At 46.6% G+C, this 18,569-nt stretch overlaps 1 protein-coding gene across 1 annotated transcript in view; it reads left to right on the top strand.

Moving 5' to 3' along the window:
• Window positions 1-3,399: 3,399 nt before the first annotated feature.
• Window positions 3,400-18,569, top strand: part of FIBCD1 (fibrinogen C domain containing 1) — a 58,939-nt gene continuing 43,769 nt past the window's right edge. The window contains 1 exon segment of the mRNA XM_031954849.1: window positions 3,400-3,644. Within this exon segment, the coding sequence (XP_031810709.1) occupies window positions 3,573-3,644 (72 nt within the window). The 5' untranslated portion in view covers window positions 3,400-3,572.

The following is an 18,569-nucleotide window of genomic DNA, read 5'->3' as shown; positions in this document are numbered from 1 at the left end:
GGGCCATCCTATTCATCCTGCAGAGGCCCTTCTCTCTGCTACTTAGCTGTGGTCCCGGCCAGTTTGTCTCAGGGCCCCGGTGCAAGTCCTGACCACTAAGTATCAATCTACTTAAAACAGAATTAAATAAGAAGTTGCATCAACAGTAGTAGGGATGGAGGTGGAAAGGGGACCCTTCAATGTATTACAAAGATAAAATAGAATTATCCACTTTGGGATCATTTGGGGTTTTAGAATTATCTATGACGTCTTCCTTCTTGACATAGATAACAGAGCTTCCTATTCTTTAAAATCTATCTCTTATTACTGCTGGATCACTCATGAATCATTTATTGAGGGGCCAGGTTCTAGAACTGCGTTCTGATGTATTTTTCTTGTTACGTCCTTACCTCCAAACCTATCTGCCTCCTCTCACCCAATATCCCCAATTCTGACTACCTTTTCCTGAGGTATCTATGGAAATTAAAAAAAAATCTTAACTAACATTCACCCAGCACCTCACAAAGGATTTTTCACAATGGAACGTAGTGCCAAGTATTACTGTTCCATTTTTGCAGGTGAGGAAACGGGCCGAGGAAAGTTAACTGACTTGGGCAGAGCCAGGACACAGAACATCCTCTGTGAGTGCAGCATGGCACGGCTCATCACAGGGTGGGTGCCCAGGGAGAGACCTACAAAGGAGCCAAAGAAATGGCGCCAGCCTTCCAGGGGGTTCTGAACTGGCAGAGGAAAGCCGGGTGCCTAGAATGAGTGCCAGCTCCGAGTCCAAAGACCCAGGCTTTTCTGCCTGTAAAATGAAGAATCCATCCTTTGACTTCTAGGCTCTTCTAGTCCTAAGTCGGGAAACTGGACAAATCTTGTTGAAAAATAAAGATCGTTTGGAGTAAGAAACAAGAGAAATAGCATCCACGAGACTAGAAGCGGCGACACAGAACAAAAAACAGTCTGAAATTGTGGAGGAACATGGTTTTCTTGTGATGCTTGTCCCCATTGAATAGGTAGGAAAACTGAGGCACAAGCAAAGGAAGGAGAAGGGAGAAAATAAGGAGAGTGACTGGACCTGTGAGTCCATTGATATGAGCAAGTCCTGAAGGAAGAAAAGCCCTCTTCCGAGGCAGGTTTTTCTCCGTAACTTATATGGAGACTTGTCTGGGTCATTGATCTTGTAGGTCCCCCCTTTGAGGAAGGCCAGCTTTCTACAGGAATGGCTAAGAGAGCAATTTCTGCTGCAAAGGAGCCCTGAGCTGGGCTCCCTCTGCTTCCCCAGCCTCACCTGCCTTCCCACCAGGCGGGTCTCCTCGCTCTCCCCTGCTTCCTGCCAGGCCCTTCTCTCTTCCCCACCTTTGTTCAAGCTGCTCCCTCCCTTCTGCACTTTCCCCAACCCCTTGGCCTTTCCCTCCTTGTCCCCGTTTCTCTGAGACAGCTGGGAGGGAAGGGGAGCTGGGAAGGTGCTCTAAAAAGGGATAATGCCCACCGGCCCTCGAAAGGACTTGGGGTGGGGACGGGGCACCTAGGGCAGGCCCCTGCAGCCACAAAGCGGGGCCCATAAGGAGGAGAGGATGCCATGGCTCGAGGGGAAACAGCTGGCGGAGTTCTGAACTTAGCATCTAGAGGTGATTGACAGCTCCCTGCCTGGGGAGCTTGGCTGAGCAGAAAGGCTCCCTGGTTTTTCCCCAGCATCTCCCCACTTGGGGTCAGTCCGGGATCTCCCCACACAGTCCCACCAGCTTCCTTCCCGCAGGCCCCTGCATGGCCCACTCCCTGGCCCCGAGTTGCTACTCCTGCACGCTGGGAGAGAACCCAGGGGGAGAGAGAGAGAAGCCGTAGATTTCAGTGGGGATTCTGGTAAGCATTAAGGCATGAAGGCAGGCGGGCCAGAGGGGGCAGGGGTCAGGGGAAATATTTTCCCAAAGCACATTACAGTAGAATACGAAAAGGGAGAGAGAGCAAAGAGAAGGCTATAGCACTCTAATAGGGAAGGATGATAAATGGGGGCAGGGCTGGGAGGCAGGAAGGAGACACAGGGAGGAAAGGGGCAGAAGAAAGTCCTGGCTTTCTCCAGGGGCCCCCCTAGCAGAGGGGAGGGGGACAAGTTGGGGCTCCTGCTTAATATGGGCGGCCTGCCTCGCTCGGAGAGAACCCACAGTTGCAACTCATTAGAAGAGCAGATTAAGGACTTTGTAAATTACCACTAAAGGCTGCTTTGGGCAGATTAAAATGTTTTTTAAAAGTAGTGGTGATGGGAGGGGGCGATTAAGGGGGAGAGCAGAAACCCCCGCCACAAATCCCTCTCCTCCCAGGCACAGGGAAGTGTGCTGTGCATTTCTCGTGAACAGCAGCCGGGAGCGAGGTGGGTAATTAGCCCGGGAGAGCTCAGAAGAGGATCAGCTCCTACATGCTGGCAGCTGTCGCCATCCGAGAAGTAGGCTGGCTTCGGTTTGTTCTCCTCCCTCCTCCTCCTCCTCTTCCTCCTCCTTTTCCTTCTCTTCTTCCCCCTTCCACCCCCTCCTCCCCAATCCCTGGATCACCTGGACCCAAGAGAGAGTGGAGCCTCTAGTTTGAGACTAGCTTGGCCATTCCCCAGGGGGTGGGAAGGAGGGAAGAGGATGTGGCTCTGAGCTAGGGCAACCTTAGGGAGAAGTCCCCTTGCTTGACCCAAGGGCTGGGGTCAGCCACACCTGGAGATAGTCCTGCCCGACCTGGACCAAGCCCTCAGAGATCTCCCTACTCTGGGGAGTGTTGCTGTGTTAGAAATCTCCTGCCCCTTCGCTCCCCTCATTTCTGGGTTTCTGGGCTTAATAGCCCATCTCTGCTGGGGAGAGAGTGGCAAGCGGCGAAGAGGTGACAGGGAGCACTGGAGAGAGATTGTCCACAGCTCATCAGAAGCTGCCTCACGCCGCAGCTCCCCTTCCTGAAGCTTAGACCCCATTTCTTTTAAGGTGACTTGAGCTGGTAGCTCTGGCTTAAGTTTTTGCAAATATTTGGGCTGGGATTTTCTTTTTTTTCTCCTCTCTCCAAAAAGCCGGGGCTCGAGCTCTCTACAGCTGCCCTTTTCTTTTAAATGTTCTTTCTGAGGATTTTTGGTGGGTGGTTTGTTTGCTGGCCTTGTCTTTGTTTGGGGCTTATTTGTTTTGTTTTGTTTTGTTTTTTAACCTGAGTTTCTCTGGTTTTGACCACCTAGGGCAGCAGAAAAATCTGGGGGTGGAGGAAGGAAAGGAGGGAGGGAGGAAAAGAAGGAGGGGTAAAAAGAGAGAGAGAGAGAGAGAGAGAGAGAGAGAGAGAGAGAGAGAGAGAGAGAGAGAGAGAGAGAGAGAGAGAGAGAGAGAGAGAGAGAGAGAGAGAGAGAGAGAGAGAGAGAGAGAGAGAGAGAGATGAAGCGAGGGAGAGGGTGACGGAGAGGGAGTGACAGAGGGAGGCTGACATGCCACAGGGTTGCATTAGAGCCAGCCAGGAAGAAGGGCAGGGAGAAGAAAGCTCAAATCCCTTTGCAAGATTCAGGTGGTTTCCTCTTCTGCATCTCTGTGCATCTAGATCCATTTTAAACATTTTTTAACACTGAGTCCTCCTAGAAGATGGTAAATGACAGATGGAAAGCCATGGGTGGAGCCCCTCAACTTGAAGACGGACAGCAGGAGAAATCCCAGGTAAAGGGAAAGAATGAGAAAAGGATCAGGGTGAAGGAGGGCGGGCGTGTAGAAGGTAGAATCCATCACCATCCAGAGGCATGATATTAAGGAGATAAATAGAAGTCCTCTGGCAAAGATCTCTCTTATTTTCCCCTCCCCTCCTACCAGCCAGGCAGCAGCTGGAGAGTAAGAGACCGTGGAGTGCATGGTTGGCTTTTGACAGGCACGCGAGCGAGGGGGGCTAGGTCCGGGGCACCGCGGCGGCGGAGTTGAGATGCAGTCCCAGGTTTCTTTCCAGACTGCCAGACTTCTCGCCCCTGGGAGGGTCCTTTCATCGTCCCCCTGTCACCGCTCGAGGGGATCTGGGAGGGGAGTGGTGGCTTGAATTATTGAGTTTCTTTATTTTTCCGAGTGTAGCACCTTGGGTCTGTAGCGGGCTGGCTGAGGGGGAGGCAGCGGCAAACAGGTAAATAAGCCCTGCACAGCCACCTCGGAGTAACTGGAGCACATTGTAAATGCTTAAAGAACCTTTTAAATAGGATTTTGCATGTTGACTCCATGCTGCAGTGAGTTCTGTCTGGTTATTTGCAGTCTTTGCTGCCTTTGTCCCATCCACTGAAATAATTCAGGGGCTTGCTTGGACTTACTTATTAAGGGGGGGATGGCTGGGAAGGAAGAAGGGGTGGGACAGAGGGCAGTACCCGCCCCATTGGGGATGGAGTTGTACGGAGGGCTGCCACGCGGAAATGTGGGGTTGCTGTGCTTGGTGGGGGAGCTACCCCGGGCCCGGGGCCGTGTCCTCGACCGAGCCTGGACGGAGCTGGCAGCTTGGTGCGACTGGCAAAGCCAGGACCTGACCCGTACCGTCGCCAAGCCCTCCCCGAGGCTGCCCTCTGGCTGGTCTAGTACTCGTTAGGGACCAGGGTCAGCAGCGAACACGGGGCTGGCGCTTGTGACGTGCCGGGGGCTGAGAAGGGAGAATGAATGAGATGAGAAAGATGGAGACCAGCTTTGGTCCAGGAGAGCCAGGTTGCCGAGGCTGTGAACCCACCTGTGTCTAAGGTCAGGGAGCAAAGGCTGGAGGGCTGGGAAGTCCGACCCCAGCCTCTAAGGCTCTTCTCCTAACCCACCTACCTGGGCCTGAGGATGAGAAATAACTCTCCTCAAGAACTCTTCCATCTCCAGGATTAGAACCTTGTCCATGGTGAAACACCATGGCGCTGACAGGAGGGTTCAGGTGGGAGGCAGAGGGCTTGGGTTCGAATCTTTATCCTGTTACTACCTGCATGATCTCGGGCAACTCATTCAGTCCTTTGGGGCCTCAGTTTCCTCATCTGTGAAATGAGACTTTTGGACCAATGCCTTGTAAAGTTCCTTCAGACTAAATTTATGATCCATTTTTATCATCTATTTCTCTGTCCTTGAATTGGGCTCCTCCTGGGGACAGGGCGGCCAGAAGGTCATCTTCCCTCCCGCCAAACAAAACTTCCCCTTCACTGCTGCCATCCCAGAGCTCTTGGTCAGAGGATCAGGAGCCTCACTCGGAGAGAGATCATTAGCAGCTGCCTCGGAGCCAGTCCTGCTCTCCCCTGACCAAGTACTGTCCATGCGCTCGGTAAGCCTGGTGTTACCTCAAACGGGCTTCTGCACAAGGTGCCCAGTTTTGACAAAGAAAAGAAAAACAGCCAAGATTTTAACATTTTAAAAATCTCACAGACATATGCACATGGGGAAAGCGAGAGGGAAGGGAAGCAGAGGGAGGGGAGACACCCCCTGTGTGGAAACGGCACACACACAGGAAGATGGGGGTTGCAGCTCGTTGCTACAGGCTGTTGGTTTGGGCTCCTTCTGGGGTTTTTAGTTACAATGTACAAAGGGCTGCCACATGTATCTTCTCCATTTCATTCTCACCAAAGCCCTCTGAGAGAAGTGGGCAAAGATCCTTGATCCCATTTTACAGATAAGGAAACTGAGGCGCAGAAAATTAAGTGATCGACCTAAGGTCATAGAGCTTATTTACTGTTAGAACTAGGACTAAAACCCAAGTTTCTTTCTTTTTCTTTCTTCCTTTTTTGCTGAAGCAATTGGGTCAAATGACTTGCCCAGGGTCACATAGCTGGGACGTATTAAGCATCTGAGGCCACACTTAAACCCAGGTCCTCCTGATTTCAGGGTCACCATCTAACTGCCTCCAAACCAGGTTTTCTGACTCAGATTTATCTTCTATACAGGATAATACCCCCATCCAAAGGAGGAGTAGAGGAGAAGCTAATGGTCAGCAGTCCTTGCTGTGAACTCTAATTATTCCTGTATTTTCCCTACATTTTTCTTTTATGTCTTTGGGCCAGAGCAGAGGAATCACAGAATCCTGGAGCTAGAAGGGACTTTAGAGATCATCAAGTACAGCCCCCATCCCAGAGAAGTCCTGATAAGTAGTCATCTAGTTTTGACTTGGATATTTCCAATAAGAGTTGCCATATTTAGAGAGCTATCAAACCAGGTAATAGTCCTGGGGGGAATGGGAGGGGAATGTTACTATTATCCCTATTTTACAGATGAGGAAACTGAGACTCAGAGAGGTAAGCATTGGAGCCCAGTCTAGATCTTTATCAGCCATGTCACCCATCCTGTTAGACAGCTTTCACTGTGAGTAAATGCTTACTTCCTCAACACTAAATCTGCCTTCCTATAACTTTCATGGGTTGGTCCTAGTTTGTCTCCACTGGAACTACACAGAGAAAGCTAATGAGGTCCATCCTCTGACCTTTAGGCAGAGCCACCACAAAACCATCCCAGACTGAAGAGGATTTCCTTCTGAGAACCCACACCCTCCCTGGGGGGACTTATTCCAGGGGTCAGGAACATTGTAAACACACAAAATACATAAAGAAGAACATCAAGGGTCCTTTTTATGGTCTTTCTTTCTGAGTTGGGTGACTTTGGTAGTTGTGCTGTTTGAAATTCGGCTCCCCAGACCCTCGGGGGGGATGGGGCCTCCTACAGCTGTTCCCTGGGGGTGCAGGCTCCAGCTGCTCTCAAAAGCAGAAGCCCAGCTGTCTTCCCCCTGGCAAATGAGCACAGCCAGGCTTGTGCTCTCTCTGGGGGCCTGAGCTTCGGCCACCATCCTCAGCTTCTTTGTCTTCTCCAACAGACAGTGCAGAGGAGTCCAAAGATGCCAGGGAAAGAGGACTGAACCAGGAGCCTCTGGGATGCATGTCAGAGTCTTGACTCTGACTTCACCGGCTACTTGGTCTCATCCAAGCTACTTTCTCCTCTAAGTTCTATATCTACATCTGTCTACATATTGCCTTCCCTTGGCATCTCATTAGCTGACTCTGAAACTCAAAGAAAGAAGGAAGGAAGGAAGGAAAGAAGGAAGGAAGGAAAGAAGGGAGGGAGGAAGGAAGGAAGGAAGGAAGGAAGGAAGGAAGGAAGGAAGGAAGGAAGGAAGGAAGGAAGGAAAAAAGGGAAAGGGAGGGAGAGAGGAAGAGAGGGAAAGATGAAAGGAGGAAGGGAGGGAAAGAGGGAAGGAAAAAGGGAAGAAGAGAGAAAGGGAGGGAAGAAGTAAGGGAGGAAAGTATTATTTTATTATTATATATTATATACAGATATATTATTTGATCCTTACAACTCTGGGAGGTAGATGCTATTAGTAGCTCCATTTTACAATGGAAGAAACCGAAGTAAACTGAGCTTAAATAACTTGTTCAAGGTCCTATAGCTAATAAGTGTAGGAGGTTAAATTTGAACTCAGGTTTTCCTGATTCCTAGAATGGTAAGGTAGCACAGTAGATAGAACAATGGGCTTTGAATAAGGAAGACCTGAGTTCAAATCCAGCCATACACACTAGCTCTGTGACCCTGGACAAGTCACTGCCCCTTGTTTGCCTCAGTACTTGTTCTTGCCACTTGTTCTTCAAGTAACATGATGCAACAACTTCCTGACTCTAGGCTCAGAACTCTATCCACTATAACTAAGCTGCTTAGGAGAGGAGGAGAACGCTTATGACAGTATGTCCAGACCTAGATCAATGTGTTTGGAATGGAAAACATAAAAGAAAAAATTTTAACTGACCTGAACTATCTGTCCAAACTCCCACCAATGGTCATAAGACTTTAGGAAAATCCAAAGTACTCCCTTATCAGAAATAGGTTGGGGATTTCTCATCTCTAAACAATTCAGGGCATCTTCAAGCCTTCCCAGGTAACTTATTCCTTTGTTTGCTCCCCCAATGGCCAAGAAGTTCTTGCCAGAACCAATTTTTGCATTTGATCCATCTTATTTTTATTTATGGTACTTTTCTCTTCCACCTCTGGACCCGAAGGGGCTCCCTTCCTTTAGTCCATTCTATATGCCGATCAATGAAAAGAATTGGAGAAGGGAAGATTTAGAAGGGACTGTCTTAAGGTATTTGAAAGACTTACATAGAAAGCCCAAATGAAAGCAAAGAATCAATCAATATTTATGAAGTGTGTCAGGCACTCCCTAAAGCACTGAGGATATTGGGCAGGAGAGGGTGGATATGGGTGGGGGGGAGGCAAGACTAATTCTTGCCCTTAAGGAGCTTTCATCCAAATGGGGAAGACAAAATGTATAGAAATATATACAAAGTAAATACGAGGTGACCAACTGCTAAAGGGGCCAGAAAAGGCCTTCTGGGGGAAGTGACATATGAAGATTGTTGTTTGTCCTTCCTTCTCAAAGAGGACCATGACATCAGGGAGCTGATGCCATAATATGCAAGTGAATTGGATTTACGTGAGGGAGGCTGGGCAAAGTCACCTGCCTTAGTTTCCCTTCTAGAGCCATCTGGTTCCTGTGACCAGATATAGATCAGGACAACTGGAGATGTCCCTCTCTGGGAAGATCAGAAAGATAGGAATGGGTCATGAAGGGCTTTAAATGCTGAAGAAGGCTACATTTATTCCCAGAGGTAATTGGGAGCCACAAGAGTTTACTGGGTACTGGGGGTTAGACTTGTGCTTCAGGAAAATCACTTGGGCATCAAAGTAGCTGACAGGTTGAAGTGGGGAGAGACTTGGGGCAGGGAGACCAATTAGAGGCTACTGCAATTAGCCCACTTCATAGAAGTGAGGCTGTTAGGCTGCTGCTTATATAAGTGGAGATGCATGTGTAAGAGATGCTGTGAAGACATAAATGACATGACTTAATAAATCATCAAAAATGGGGGGATGAATGAGAGGGAAGAATTGAAGATGATACCAAGGTTGCAAACCTGGGTGACTGAGCGGATAGAGGGACCCTCAACAGAAATAAGGGATAGGTTTGAAAATTCGGGGTAGCAGACAATGAACTCTATTTTGGGCCGGGTGAGTTTGGTGATTTGTGACACCTATCTTAGAACTCTGGAGAAAGACTAAAACTGGATAAATAGAGCTGGAAATAATTTGCTTGAGATATTGGCTGAACTGTCAGCCAATTATGGGAATTGAGATCACCAAGTGAGAACATAGAAAGAAAAGAGAAGATAGCCAAGACAGAACCTAGGTCATATCCATAATTAGTGAGTATGATATAGATGAAGATCCAGTAAAAGAAGACTGGATAAGTCAACTGGGAGAAAACCAGGAGAGAAGTGTTACAAAAACCTGAAGAGAAGAAAATTCCTAGTGGAAGAAGGCAGTCCACAGCATCAAATATTGCCTAGCTAGAGAAGGATGAGGACTGAGAAGAAGAGATAGGCAGGGAAGAGGTAAAGAAGAGAAAAAAGGGAGTCAGGAGAGGGAGAGAGGGAGTAGTCATTAAATTTGGCAATTAAAAGACTACTGATATCTTTAGAGAAGGCAGTTTCAGTTGAATGATGAAGTTGGAAGCTGATTGCATAGGATTAAGGAGAGAGTGAGAAGAGAGGTAGTGGAGATATTAGATATAGATTTTTTTCCCTATAGAGTTTAGATAAGAAGGGGAAGAGAGATACAGGACAGTGGCTAACAGGGATAGTAGTTTCCTAACTATCTAGGAAGGGTATTTTAATTTTAGAATGGCAGATACTTGGACCTCTTTATAGGTTAAATGAAAGTAAGTAGTAGAAAGGGAGAGTTTGAAAATTAGAGGAAAAAAAGAGAGGTTGAGGTTCTCCTAGAGAAGATGGGAAGGGATAGGATTAATGATACATATAGAAAGTTTGACTTTAGAAAGGAGAAAGGCCCCCTCAAAGGAAGAGATAATGGGAGAGCTATTAGGGGGATGTCATATAAAGAGAAAAGAGAAGAAGGAGCTCACAGATTAATGCCCTTTCAGTGAAGTATTAGGGAATATAGATATGTCCTCAGCTGTAAGAGTGGGAGGAGAAGGTACTATCTTATCACTGAGGGGAAAAAAAGGATAAAATTTAGAAAAGCTGCTGTAGTTAGTAAAATAGAGAATCAATTAGGGAGGAGTAGAAGAATTGTCATGCTGTAGTGAGGACCCAGATGTGATTTTGTAACATAAATGTGTAGTGGGCTAAGTCGGCATGGTTGTGTGACTTCCCCCAGATCTGCTCAACAGCATGTGAGAGGGAAAACAGCAGCTCCCCAATACTGACCTTGAAGATGAGGATTGGGGAGGAGACCTTGAACCTTCTAATCATCTGCCTTCTTCAGCAAGAATCCAATAATTCCTTAACCTGGACATCTTCAATCAGTTGTTTGCCCATCTTTTTAACCCTATCCTAGTAATATTCAACAAGAGGTGGGAGGTAGTGGCAGTAATCCAGGAAGTTTGTTAATCATAGAGCAAGAGTATCAGGAAGGAGTAGGTTGTGGAACCTTCAAAGGATAAAGTTGAAGTGACTGGGAATGGTAGAATGGGAAATAGGGATTAAAAATGGGAAGTTGAAGCTTCAATATCACTGGGACTTGGTGAGAGGGCAGGAATATGCAAACAGCTGGTGAAGGATTCCAAGTGGAGCGTTAATGGGTTGTTAGAACCCTGCTGAAGAAGGCACATAACTGGAAGGGTCAAAGTCTCTTCCTCGTCCTCACAGGACAGAAAACCTTGTCATGAGACAGGGGCAATTCTGGAAGATTCTGAGAGACAAATTTAATTTAAAGGTTGGGGGAAAATTAGAGCTGTTTAGAAGTGAAGATGGTCCACTTCCCCATTTCTAAAAAGCTTCAAATAGAGACTGGCTGATGACCATTCATTGGGAGTCATGCAGTGAGGATTCCCGATTAAATATAATGGCCTCTGAGCTTCTAATGCTGCCATCCTTAGATTCTAGGATTCTAGGAACCCTGATTTAGCCAAAATGGGTTTTGTAGGCAGGAAATTTAGTAGCTATTCTCTCTCTCTCTCTCTCTCTCTCTCTCTCTCTCTCTTTCTCTCTGTCTCCCCCCCTCTCATATTTATTCCTGGGCTATTGTAAAGCTCTCAAATATTCCAGCTTTAACACCAGTGGGCATTGACTTCATTAACTTCCTATTTACATTTCCCTGCCACGAAATATTAGAGATAGGAGGGTCCTAGAATATGTTAGAATATAGAGCAGAGTGTAAAGGTGCAAGTGACCTTAGACATCATCAGCATAGGCACATGGTTAACTATTTAGCAAATGCGTTCTTTCTCCTCCTCACTCTCCTCTCTTTTATCTCTGTCTTTCTCTGTTTCTCTGTCTCTGTCTGTCTCTCCCTCCTTTCTCCCTCCCCTTCTCTGTCTCCCTTTGTCTCTCCTTCTCTGTTTCTGCGTCGGTCTCTCTCTCCTCTCAGTCTCTCTCCCTCCATCCTTCTTTCCCTCTCTCTGTCAGTTTATCATTGTCTCTTTTTGTCTCTTCTGTCTCTCTTTGTCTCCCCATCTCTCTCTGTTATTCTCTCCTCTTTCCCTTCTTCTTTTGGTTTTATCATTTTTTCTTTTCTCTGTCTCTGTCTCAATATTCTCATTTTGCAGATGGAGAAATCAAGGCCTGAAAGAATAAAGTGATTTGCTTAAGACTGCACATAACTTGTAGGTGGCAAATTCAAGATGACAATCTAAGTCTTCTGACCTCAGCAGAGATAGCTAGGTAGTACAGTAAGAGTGCTGAGCCTGGAGTCTAGAAAACCTCAGTTCAAATTCAGTGTTAGATGTTTACTAGCTGTATGATCCTGGGCAAATCATAGTCTTGGAATACCTTGGTTTCCTCAATTGTAAAATGGAGACAATGTTAGCATCTCTAAGGATTGATGAGAAGATCAAGTGAGATAATATTTATAAGGTGTTTAGCTCAGTGCCTGCACATAGTAGGTGTTAAATAATTGTTTCTTTCCTTCCTTCTGACTGCCAATCTAGTGTTCTCTATTCTACCTTGATGCCTCCAACCCATGTTACTTTATTAATAATAGCAAGTGCCCACATTATATAGAGAATTTAAAAATTTATAAAACACTTTTACATATCTTGCTTCCTACTAATCAGCTTTTGTAGAAACATGAGGGAAAGTAAAGATGAATCTTCAAAAAAAAAAAAAAAAAAAAAAGAGCCTCTCTGGTTTGGGTCAGCCAGCTAAGTTATGTAATTTATAAGGAAAGCACAATAGACTCAAGTCATGTGGTTTTCAAGGCACTCACCAGTCTCCTTCCACTGCCAATAAGCATGTTGGGCTCTAATGGCTGGAACGCTAGTGTGGGTGGCAGGGGACCTAGGCTCTGTTCTCCACTCTGTTACTCATTTACTATGTGACCTTGGACCAGTTATTTAACCGATATCTCAGCTTCTCCATCTAAAATATGAAATGGTTTCTGTTTTCTACCTATTTCTCAGGGAGAAGGAAAGAATGGGAGGAAAAGAGGGCCCTAGCAAGAAAAGTAGCTCTTGTAAGCCTAGCCCTCTGACTGACCCTCTGTCCACTCCCAATTTCAGGACAAGATCCTCTTTTATCTATCCTTTGTGGAAGAATTCCCTACCCCCTCTCCTGTTCAGTCATTTCAGTCATGTCTAATTCTTCATGACCTCATTTGGAATTTTCTTGGCAAAAATAATAGACTACTTTGCCATTTCCTTCTCTTGCTCATTTTATAGATGAGGAAGCTGAAACAAATATGGCTAAGTGACTTGTCCAGGGTGACACAGCTAGTGAGTGTCTGAGGTGGGATTTGAATCCATGAGAATGAGTCTTCTTGATTCCAAGTCCTGTCCTCTATTCACTGACTGCTCTAGAGCAGCAAGGTGAAACTCAAAAAGATGCAGGGACCACTAAAGTGTACATAATGATCCCTGCAAGCAGCATTTTAACTTAGTTTTAAAATGTAATATTACCTGTAATTTACTATATCTTTATTTCTTTTGTTAAATGTTTCCTAATTACTCTTTAATCTGGTTTTGGCCACAGATGGAAGTGTGGTGGATCACAGGCAAGCTACAGACCACGTTGTTTGATCCCCCAGGCCTAGAGAATTCAGAACTTCCCTTGGTATCATGCTACCTCTCTCCATTTGTCATTCATGAGTCATTTCTGAGGTCATGACTAAATCTCTTATGCTCCAATATGAATCTGTTTCTCTTTGTTCTATTATTAGGGGAGTTTTGACTTAATTCACCCTGTCTTTATTGAAATACAACCCATATCCCTAACACTGTGTTGGTTGCTGACGGAAGTTGAATCATAGAATGTTAGAGTTGGAAGAGACCTTAGAATATTCATTTATTAATTCATTCAGCTCTGTTTTAAGCTTTGAACATAGAATCCTAAATATTACTAAATCAAGACCCTTCATTTTTCTGATAGGGGATATTGAAGCCCAGAGAAGGGAAAAGATTTAACACAAGATCCCACAGCTTGTCATAGTCAGACATGTCACCCAGGAGGGTTAACATGTTAGGTTAACACATGTTAGGTGGTCAGTTTTCTTTCTGAGCCCAAATGTGGTATTCCAAACGACTTTCTCCATTAACAGAGGCAGTGTGGTGTAGTGGATAGAACATTGGACCTGGAGTCAAGAAGCACTGGGTTAAAATCCTGCCTCAGACACTTACTAGCTGTGTGTCTCTGGGTAAGTCACTTGATCTTTCTGAGCCTCAGTTTCTTTATCTATAAAATGGGGGTGATAATTATATCTACCTCACACACTTGTGGTGGGAATCAAATGAGTTTATGTCTGTAAAGTGCTTTGTAAATCTTTAAGTACTATTTAGAATAGCTAAGATGACGGTGATGATGGTGATGGTAGTGACAGTGGTGACAATGACAATAGTCGGCTGGGGAGAGAAGGGGATGATATGACAGGAGGATCCATAGTTTTATCCTTTGTGTGGCTGGTGTCAAAGGGGACAGGGAAAATGGGTCCCTCATACTCTCGTCTGTTGTGAGGTCGCACAGTGATGCAGCTGAGAGCCATTTGCTTGACATCAGGAACAATTCATGAGCTTGGAACTGTTTACAGCCCCAAGAGGGGCAACTTCCAGGATGGAAAGTATGTTCAGGCCAGAAGTTTTAGGGGATAAGTCTTCGGCAGCCTATCTCCCTTCCTCTGTCCCTGTTCTCTCCTTGGAGTCCATGAGAATCCATGTCCACCCTGGCTGGTCTCGGGGGCACTTCCCACAGATCCATCCTTGCTCTGCCTTTTTGGTTCTTCCCAAGCCAAGACAAATTTTCTGTCAGAAGGCACGGTTGTTATCTCATTTGGCTCCAGCATTTTGGGGAAAAGTTAAGGCAAAGCTTAGTGCGGGCTCAAACCCCCGGTTCTTCTTTCCTCTTTCCCTTCTCTGTTTGGTGACACAATTTGTCCGCCGTCACTTGAGCTCCATCCCTGAACAGGGAGACAGATTTTCTCCTCATGAGCCTTTCATTCAAGGGATGTAATCTGTCAATCAGGACAAAAGTCAGATCCTTTCCAGGGGCGATGAGAGGGGAGCATCAGGGAAGAAAGGAGGCCGCTGGCCCAGCTCTTAGGCTGGCCTTGGGAATAGATGGGCTCAGCTCCCAGACTTGGCTAAAAAAGGAACAGAGGATAGATGGGCGCCTGGATTTCACTGTTTAGGGAGGTTGTGGAGAGGGTGTTACCCAGCCCCTCAAGGCCTCTGGGTCCCCACGAGGTCCTGGCGGCTCTTTACTTTCCCCCAGCAGGGACTCGAGGCCTATCCTCTGTGGATCTCTAACAGGACCGCCCACTCTTGTTTCCCCTTGACACCAAATTAGCCCAAGCTTTGATTTTCTCCTCCTAGAATCTGGAACCACCTTCCATCTTCACTAACAATCAACAAATAGCGATTTAGTACCTCTTGTGGGCTCAGCCCTGGGCTAAGCCTGGGGAGGCTTCCAGAGGAAGATAAAACACAAAAGAGGATTGTGCAAAGTCCCATTGTTGTGCGCACTTTCAGGCTGGTTACCCATTTTTAAGGGGATGAAGGTTAAACAAGACTTCACCAGTCCAGACTTTTTGACTCTGAGCCCAAACCCTCCCTTTCTTCCCTGCTCTCCCCCCTTGTGGACAGTTCTGGCTGCACCTTAAAGTGTCCTGAATAGGTTTAAGCACCTAGGAAGCTTAGGTACCCCCGTTATGTGCTCCCCACCCGAGGTAGCCCAGCCTCATTGTGTCCTCCCCCCGTCCCCGCCACCAGATAAAATGCAAGAATTTTGTACTAATGGGACTTCAGAAATGTTTATGGGGTACATTCAAATGTCAGGAGAAAACACCGTTCTTTCCTTCTACCAGGGTCACCAGCTGACTGAGCCGTCAATCATCATCAGTCCAGCCAATGCCAGATTTAATTGGGCATTGTATGATGCTGATTGACGGTTCAGTCAGCCAGTAAGAAGGGGACACAGGGATACCACAGAACTCTCCTTCTCCTCCTCTATTTCTCCTTTCCCTCTGCAGATCCAATGCAAGAAGGTCCCCTAGTTGGTTGCCAAAGTCTCTGTGACTCTGGAGACATTTGAACAACAGTAGATGCTACTGAATTTCCAGGACGCTGCCCATAGTCTTCCTCGATGCCTTGGAAGTACTCAGTGATAGAAGGGGACTTCTAGCTGGGACCAGACTGTTGCCTAATGGGGGGCACTGCCCCCAAAAGATGCAGTATAGGGTAGTTCTCCTTAACCAATAGCTCCAGTCTCACTGACAAACTCAAATCTGGGAACTCGGGCATTGTTCCTTCTTCCTGAGACACCCGCAGCGAGGCTGGCCTTGTAACAGGGGGTGCTCCAGTCTGTGCTGCAGAGTGCCACAGAAGTGTTCCTCACCCTAAAACATCTCTGCTTCACACATGTCACAGTTCCAGAAAACTCTCCATCAGAAACCCTTTTATAAAAGGGTAGAATGCCAAAGCTAAAAGGGAACCTCAGTGTTCAAATGCCTCATTTTACAGAGGAGATAACTGAGTCTGATTCCAAGCAGGTAACAAAGCCAGGATTAAGGCCTTGATTTCTTGTTTCCCACCCCGGTGTTCTTTCCCCTGTACCATACTGCCTCTTAACACTTTGTTTGAAATTCCTGCTTCTCCATAAGCCCACCCCCTCTCCGACTCAGGGAGCCCAGATTTGCAAAGGGCTGCTCTGCTTAGAACGCCCCCAGCCTGTGTGCTCAGCTCAGCAAGGATTGTCAAAGGCCTCAATTAATATACTATAAGCCCAAAGCAAACTCAGGAAAGGTAGCTCTCTGGCAAAAGCCCCTCTTATTATCTTGGACAGATTTCTTTGCAACGCACGTAAAAGGCAGCCTATAAAAGTGAATGGCACTTTATCTTTAAGGTGGTCCCTGAAGACTAATTCTCCTATAAGCTGAGTAGCCTCTTTCATCTCTAGTCCCCAGCACTACCCCCTCCTGCCTGCTTAATTCCCATCATCCCACTCCTACCTATTTCTGCAGAACCCCCTTATTTTCCTCTTTCTTTATCAAGGGGCCAGGTATCAGGATTGAGGAGGCAGGGCTCTCGGACTACAAAGCATAAAAGGTGGCAAGTCAGAGGGGGCTCTCCAACCCGGTCTCCCTAGGTCAGCGTGGGCCCTCTGTAGGAGCAGCTTAAAGCCGAATGGTCTCAGTGTCACAGGAAGGGTGGTCTGAGAGAGGGACCACTCCAAATAGATGGTGCTGAGGGGAAAAGGCCAAAAGCAGAAAGGGAGGCTTCGCTGACGCAGCGCTGGGGACCCGGCTCTCAGACCCAAGTTGTTCTTTGTCTCTGAACAAACGGGGGTCTCCCAGCCTCGGGCTCCCTGGAGGTTTTGGAGAGCGTTGCTCTGGTCGAGGTCAGAGAACCCTGCCTTCCATGGAATGGGAGGAGGGAGGGAGGACCATGGACAGCACCTGCCTAGGATGCCCGGCATCTCGGTGAGGCTGCAGGAAAGGACAGGGCAGATTCCTCAGCAAATGATTGGCACTGTGGGAGCTGGTTAACTTGTTTGGTGTGTGCAGGAGGGGAGGGATGGGGGAGGGTGACTCATTCCCACAATCAGATGTGAATAAATTGCCAGAAGCAGCCCTGGCCTCTCTTCCACACTATGGAACCCAGAAGAGGTTGGAAGAGAGCGCTAGGTTGGTGGCAAGGCCGTAGTAAAACCTTCCAACTTGGTATCTGGTGTCTGAGTCTGGAGCTTACAGCCAGAAAATCCCTCCTGTAACCTCATTGTGGATACTTAATTCTGTGCCATCCTTTACTGTGCTTCTCCTCCTCAATAAAATCCTAAGCTTCCTAGCACCAGGCACATTGTCTTGTGCTTCTTTCCATCCCCCGTAGCACTGAGCACAATGCTAATCATGTAGTAATAACCGACATTAAAAGTTTCCATCTCATTCGATCCTCATCACAACCCTATGGAGTACGCCCATTTTACAGGGTCTCCCTAACTACAGATACAGTGGTCCTTTCACTATATTGGGCTGCCTCTAATAGGTACTTATTAAATAGTTTTAATTCAGATTTCTCAGAGAGAGGCCCAGTGGCATAATAATGGAAAGAATTTAAAGTCAGATGCCCTAAATTCTAGCTTTGACTCTTCAGGAGGCTCCCATCCCACCCATCCCAATTGATAGTGTTCACTGAAATTATATCATGAAATTATTTACTTATTTGTGTCGATGTTTTATCTCCCAAGTAGAATGTAAACATCTTGAGGACAGAGATCATTTTCCTTTTTTGCCTTTGTAACCAGCATATGATATAACCTTTAGTATAGTAGGCACTAATAAATGTTTAATTGAATTAAATTGTGACCTGGAGAGGGTGATTTTTTTTATCTTGACCTCAGTTTCCCCATCTGTAAAATGGAGGTGAGAGTAAATAATCTCCAAGACTATTTCTCTCTCTAAAAACTTTTACCCTATTCTGTGAGTCAAATACTCTGGCTTGCTAGGTTCTGGTCATGTCAGGTATTGAGACCTCCAGAGAAACAATCCATAAATCTGGCTATGCCTTTTCCATATTGCCAGGTCCTTGCCCTAAGCTGTATCAGCAGACATAGAGCCAAGTGGGGAAAGGGATGTTTCTTTTGCCAGGATGATGGCTCTCTTATAGTACTGTCTCTCTGGGTTCTTTTCTTCCACAAACTATTAGGTAACTTGTCTTCCTAGCCTTCTGGATGATTTGATTGGGAATGTTAACCTCTGGAGCCCTTGACTATGTCAGCTTTATGGAAATGGAAAGGAAAGGGGGAGGGAAAGAGGGATGAAGGAAGGCAGATGGAAAAGGTACTTTGGAGTTCACAATTTGGGAGGGAGGGAGGGAAGAGAGAGAAGGAGGGAATGAGGGAGGGGGAGAGGGGGAAGGGAAAGGAGGGAAGAGGAGGGAGGGGGATAGGGAGAGAGACAGGGAGGGAAGGACTGAGAGACATGCAAAAGAGGGATAGAAAGACAGAAAGAGAGAGAGAAAGAGAGAGAACATATGAAAGAGGGGGAGGGAGAGAGTGAGCAAAAAGAGCACACAAAAGAGAGAGAGACAGAGACAGAGACAGACAGACAGAGAGAGGACAGATAGCAAAAAGAGAGAGAGGAGAAAGAGACAAAGACAGAGCAGAGATAGAGACATATACA

The sequence above is a fragment of the Sarcophilus harrisii genome, chromosome 2 (genome assembly GCF_902635505.1).
Source record: "Sarcophilus harrisii chromosome 2, mSarHar1.11, whole genome shotgun sequence".
Taxonomy (NCBI): Eukaryota; Metazoa; Chordata; class Mammalia; order Dasyuromorphia; family Dasyuridae; genus Sarcophilus; species Sarcophilus harrisii.
Note: the sequence above shows the minus strand (reverse complement) of the source record. Positions and strands in the feature narration are given on the sequence as shown.